The sequence below is a fragment of the Suillus subalutaceus genome (assembly GCF_016647625.1).
Source record: "Suillus subalutaceus strain FC151 chromosome Unknown DFJ58scaffold_730, whole genome shotgun sequence".
NCBI classification, from domain to species: Eukaryota; Fungi; Basidiomycota; class Agaricomycetes; order Boletales; family Suillaceae; genus Suillus; species Suillus subalutaceus.
This window is the reverse complement of record NW_024540979.1, coordinates 397-6,190: the sequence shown is the minus strand read 5'-3', so window position 1 is coordinate 6,190 and position 5,794 is coordinate 397. Positions and strand designations below refer to the sequence as shown.

Below are 5,794 nucleotides of genomic sequence, written 5' to 3'. Positions count from 1 at the left end.
GTCCTTTGGGGAGATCAATTTGCTATATCTTGCAATATCAATTGGCATCTGAACTGTGATGAAGCAATTTGACTGATAAAACGAATTTTCCGAATCTGCAGGAAGACTCACTGGGATTTTTATATGCCTTTATGAGCCGATCAACCAATTGATCACAAGCCATCACCAGATCAGTGTCTAGGTTTGGAGAAGGTATAACTGGGTCTCCTCCTGTCTTCTCTGCATTGAATTTTTGTTCCGTATAATCACATGCCACATGAGTGACAGTCAGGGCCCAAGTGCGCAAGAGGGTTATTTCATCATCGGAAGTGGAAGAAACATCCATGATTGAATTGATCTTGTGAGATCAGAAGCTGAATCCTGAATGTCCGCACTTTGGTGTTAAAGGGGGTGGAGATTGAGAGGATCAGATAAGGGAGCCTTGGATGATCTGAGCTTTCAAAGATCTATTTCTCTTATCATCTATTGCTCAATGAAATACCACATGATTGGAAGTCTGTTGGATGTCAGATACTCGTTTGTCGAGACCCGGGCCTCGGATCTCGGTACACTTCACTCAATTTTGATACCCGGGACACCATAGTTGGAACTTGTCTCGAATCTCGGGTCTCGGGTCTCGGGCGTCGGGTCTCGGGTCTCGATGGTCGGGACTCGATATACGGGACTCGTTGGTCGGGACTCGATACTCGATTGTCGGGATTCAATGGTCAGGCATCGGGTTTCATGACTCGGTAGTCGGGACTCGATAGTCGGGACTCGATGGTCGATTTTCGGGATTCGATAGTTGGGGCTCAGATATTGGTACACTTCACTCAATTTTCGGTGGTCGGAACTTGGCATTTGGCATTTGGTAGGCTTGGATGATGTTGGCTTTCAAAGATCTATTATCATCCATTGCTCAATGAGATACCAGATGATCGGAAGTGTGCTGGACATCACATATTCGTTTGTCGAGACCCGGGTCTCGGAACTCGGTACACTTCGCTCGAGTTTCCACTTCACCCCTTTGCAAAGCTCCGTGCCATACCACATCATTAGATGACTTTGAATAATCACCTCCTTTGATTTGGATGATATACAACTAGCTGAGCTCCATCATGTCTACAATTATCATTCTCCTGGGCCCACCCGTCTATCTTATATACCCCCACGTCGGCCTACCCATCTATGCAATATATGTCTCCCGTCGGCCCACCTGTATATAATACATCTTTTACCACTCCCTCGGCCCACCCGTCTAATATGATATATATCTGGGCCCACCTGTCTATGTGATAACAAGCACCCTTGATATACCTGGCTATTTGATACATATCTACCTTGGTACACCCATCTACATAATATCCAACTACCTCGGCCGATCCGTCTATTGAAAATTCATGTCCATCGGCCCACCCATCTACTTTACATATTCCCCACCTGGGCCCACCCGTCTCCATCGGGAATAATAACACTCCCGGCCCATCCATCACAGTCGAGGATATATCTACCCTCGGCCCATGGTCCGCTGGCCCGTATCATACGGGATATTATGCACGTCCATCCACTCGTATAATACGGAGATATGTTACTGCAATATGTGGATGGTGGATGTGGGTGGGGCGCGACTTCCAGAGAGGTGAGAGAAATGCTGGGCAAAGTTGAGATGCTGCTGGTCAGGTGGGTGTGGGGGTAGCAACTTGTGCAGCACAAGATCAAACATTGGAACTTTCCGAAATTTCAAACTCCGCTATAAGCTGCGTCACATATACCAACTCAATAGGGGTGTTGATTCCGTTGATTCCCATCATGCCTCATCAATCCAAACGTCAACAGATGCTGAATGATATTGACCAGGCTGCCCTTGTGGTAGCCAGGGCAAGATACCAGCACGTTATGGAAGATGACAACTCTACGGACTCTATCTTGAGCCTCGACTCTCAGTTGGACCTTACTCATAACTCGGATCTTGATATTTTCATGGATATTATGCTTTCTCCCTCTTCGCCTCTTTCTCCAGCCTTCTCAGGCTTATCTGATTTTTCTGATGGGGACATCTCATCGGATGATGATGATCATACTCTCGCCCACTATAATCGCCTGCAAGATTCCATTGCAACTCTCCGGGACGAAGTTTTGAAGGCTCACGTACTCCACAGGCCTGATGAACCTCTCCCACGAGCCCCACAACTCCACCTTCTAGTTCATTTTAGGAAACATCGCCCTCTCTTATTTCGTCACAAATTACGGGTCGACCCAGACATTTTCGACAATATTCTTGATTTAATCTCTGGCCATCGTATTTTTCACAACAACTCGAACAACTCCCAGCTTCCTGTTGCAATTCAACTCGCAATCTTTCTTAACTGTGCTGGCCACTACGGTAACTCCATCTCCCTACTGGAGGTGTCTCAGTGGGCAGGGGTCAGTGTTGGCTCCATTGTTAACTGCACTAATCGTGTCATGGTCGCCCTACTTGACCAGCACGATGCGTTCATGGGCTTCCCTCCCCATAGTTTGGAGGATTTTAACCGTGCTCGGAGGTATAGTGCAAAGGCTACCACTTGCCCTGAGTGGCAGAATGGTGTCCTAGCTGTTGATGGGACAATGGTTGATTTGTATGCCACACCGGGTTTTTACCACGAGGCTTTTTATGACAGGAAATCAAAATATTCCCTTGGCTGTCAGGTAAGTTTGCTTTTTATTTATTTTTCTACCATTATAAATTAAAATAAATTCAAGGCAGTCATTATGCCCCACAATCTTCTTATAGTCAATTATTCTCTCGGTCACCCTGGAAGTGTCCATGATGCATATGCGTTTAGATCAACTTGTATCTATCAAGAGCACAACACACTTCTGCCAGCTGATCACTGGGTTTGGGCAGACAGTGCTTATCCATTGAGCACCTGGTGTATTCCCCCTTTCAAGAAGCCCCGTGGTGGTTGTCTGACAGCAAATCAGAGGACATTCAATTATTATCTTTCCAAAGTTTGTACTATTTTTTTCCTGATTATTTGAAATTTTACAAGTTATTTAGGTCCGTGTTCACGTTGAACATGCATTTGCTGCATTGAAAGGGCAGTTTCAATCCCTTCGAGATCTCCGACAGAATATCAATTCGGCAGATGACTTGCAGGCAGCTGTCCACTGGATCCACTGTTGCCTCATACTTCACAACATGATTATCCGATTTGAAGAAAATCAAGCTCTTACAGAAACAACTGGCTCAGTGGCATGGTCCTGTCAGGAGGACAATAACTACATTCACCCAGCAAATGAAGGACCTGATGGGGATGGGCAAGTAGGTGATAGGTTGTATGAGGGGACTCCAGGTCATGCACATCGTGAGAGATTGAAGGATCTTTTATTTGACAGTCCTCACACCAAAGCAGTACGCAGAGAAGACTAACAATAGTTTGCAAGAACACCAGGACATCATTGTATAGTAAAGTACCACAACAGAGTATGAGTTACATATGCGTGACATAGACAGTAGCGTGAAAACGAGCATAAAACAAGAACAAAAGAGATATTGCAAGCATCACACTCAAGCCTGAGACCCAGACCCAGAAAGACGTGCAAACTCAATCTTGAGGCGCATGGTTGCCGCCTCCTCCGCATGCGCTTGTGCTAATGCCGCATGCATCTTCATCTCTGCTTCTCAAGACAAATCTTGGACTCCTTGGCCTCCAGGGCACGTTGATGCGCAGTGGCAGCTTCGGCGAAAGTATCTGCCTGTTCGGCTTTGAGGAATTTGTGTTCATTGACTTGGCACACGAAGTTGTACTTGGCCATGTACCGCTCGTTCTTGAGTTCATCCCAAGTGACATGGTCCGACTGCGCACTCTTGATCTCGTCAGAGAGTGCGTCAACCTGACTCTGAAGGTCAGACCGCTGCTTCTTCCCCTGCCTCGTTTTTCCTGCGGATGCTGACGTGGAATTGGCTGGTGACATCATTGACATTGATGCAGGTGCTGATGACACCAATGCAGGCTTCGAGTGCGAAGAGCCTGAAGAGCGGCGAGAGGACACTTTGACCGACCCCGTGCTAGGGCGCTGTTGTGGATCGGACATCCCGAAGGATGCACGACTGTCCTGGTGAGACGTCTGCGATGTGCACGGCAGCATGAATTCAGATCGTTGAGATTGAGGCGGAGGGGTAATGGGGGGCAAAGGGGACGACGGAGGAGCCGGACGTTTGGATGCAGTGTGTGCAGACCTCGGCGGACTGTCGAGAATAATAGCGTGAGGGTCGTCGCGGTAATCACGTTCGCGGGGGGGGAGTTGGCTTTGGTAGATCTTCGAATGAAAAATCCATGTCGTCGTTGTGATTGAGAGGACTGAAATAATTTGGCATGTCATCGTCATTGTCATCGAGAAGTGAGTTGGGGTCGTTGCGAGAGCGTGCGGGGGGCGCGCCAGACTGGTGGTGATGTGGGTACTGGCTATGAGGGGCATGGCCAAACACATATTGACTGCTGTGGGGCTGAGCGCCCAAGGGCAGGTAATGCTGAGCGCCCGAGGGTGCATAAGGTTGAGCGCCCGAGGGTGGGCAAGGTTGAGGGTTAGAGGGCGGATAAGGTTGAGCGCCCGAGGGCAGGTAAGGTTGAGGGTCAGAGGGCAGGTAAGGTTGAGGGTCAGAGGGCAGGTAAGGTTGAGGGTCAGAGGGCGGGTAAGGTTGAGGGTAAGAGGGTGGGTAAGGCTGAGAAGCTGAGGGGGGAAGCTGAGGAGAGTATGGCTGAGCGCCAGCGGGAGGAAGCTGAGGAGAGAAAGGCTGGGCGCTAAACTGAGCGCTCCCAGAGCCCAGACTGTTGGAATACGAGCTGCTGGCGGTACGTGAGATGGAGAAATATTTTGCTGCGTGGTCTACTCCCGGGTGTGACGAGACTGTCTTGAGGGATATTGCTGGATTCCCCCCCATGATGTCGATGAGTTCATCATACCAGGGGAATTCCTTCAAAATTTGCGCTGTGAATTTAATCAGTCAGGCTATGATAGATGTAATTTTTTTTAAAAACGCACCGTGCAAATTCTGCGCTTCATCCTCTGGCATGATACCAGCGCCGGTTGAGTGTAACTTGTCAGAGGACTCGTGATACTTTCTTCTGAGTCTGTGAAACGAATATTAGTACACTTTGAGGAAGAGAGTCAGAACAACGTACCCGTTGATGTGACTATTCATTGAGTCTCGAAATTTGTCAGGCTCGTCCGCATAATGCTTCACATAGTCAGCATCATTCTTGAACACATACTTCGCGATAACAGCGCAGACTGAAAGTTTATCTTTGCCCGAGGGACGGTCACTATCATTCTGCAGTCATTTTGCATCAGAGGAAAATAGGATCTGGCAGTCAGCTGGGTGGTCACAGAGGTGGTCGATGACTTTCTGGGTGCGGAAAGGTGCAGATAGCCACTGTATCTGGAATTTGGGGTGATCTGACCCTCCTCCCACAGCAGGATGCTGTGTGCCTCTACTCTTGCTACCCCTCCCGCGAGTGACCGGCCCCTGTGTTGGATCCATGGCGTTTTTGCCCCTTGGAAAGGGTGTCTGTAAAGCTTTCAGTCGCGCAGAGCGACATCGAGGTGGTGGTCGAACGACAGGCATAACTTTCGAAGTCCGCTAGGGTGCCGAAGTCTGCCGCATGTCAGGTGCGTGGCAAGCCCCGAGTTTGGTGAGCTTCTTACCGAGCTTTACTGAGCTTAGCGAGAATTCTGAATCTTACTTTGAGTACCATTAATAGTGGGACTCAGAGTAGAAATTAAAACGTCGCTAAAGCTCACTAACTCTCGGTTAGAGTTCGACTGAAACTTG

At 48.6% G+C, this 5,794-nt stretch overlaps 1 protein-coding gene across 1 annotated transcript; it reads right to left on the bottom strand.

The window, feature by feature from the left end:
- Nucleotides 1–3,630: 3,630 nt before the first annotated feature.
- DFJ58DRAFT_850310 (uncharacterized protein) lies at nucleotides 3,631–5,587 on the bottom strand (the record flags this gene model as incomplete). The annotated part of the gene is made up of 5 exons (XM_041393762.1): nucleotides 3,631–4,210; nucleotides 4,251–4,950; nucleotides 5,005–5,093; nucleotides 5,145–5,293; nucleotides 5,366–5,587. The coding sequence occupies 5 exons, from the start codon at nucleotides 5,585–5,587 to the stop codon at nucleotides 3,631–3,633; spliced, it is 1,740 nt and encodes a 579-aa protein (XP_041234683.1).
- Between the last annotated feature and the right edge of the window lie 207 nt (nucleotides 5,588–5,794).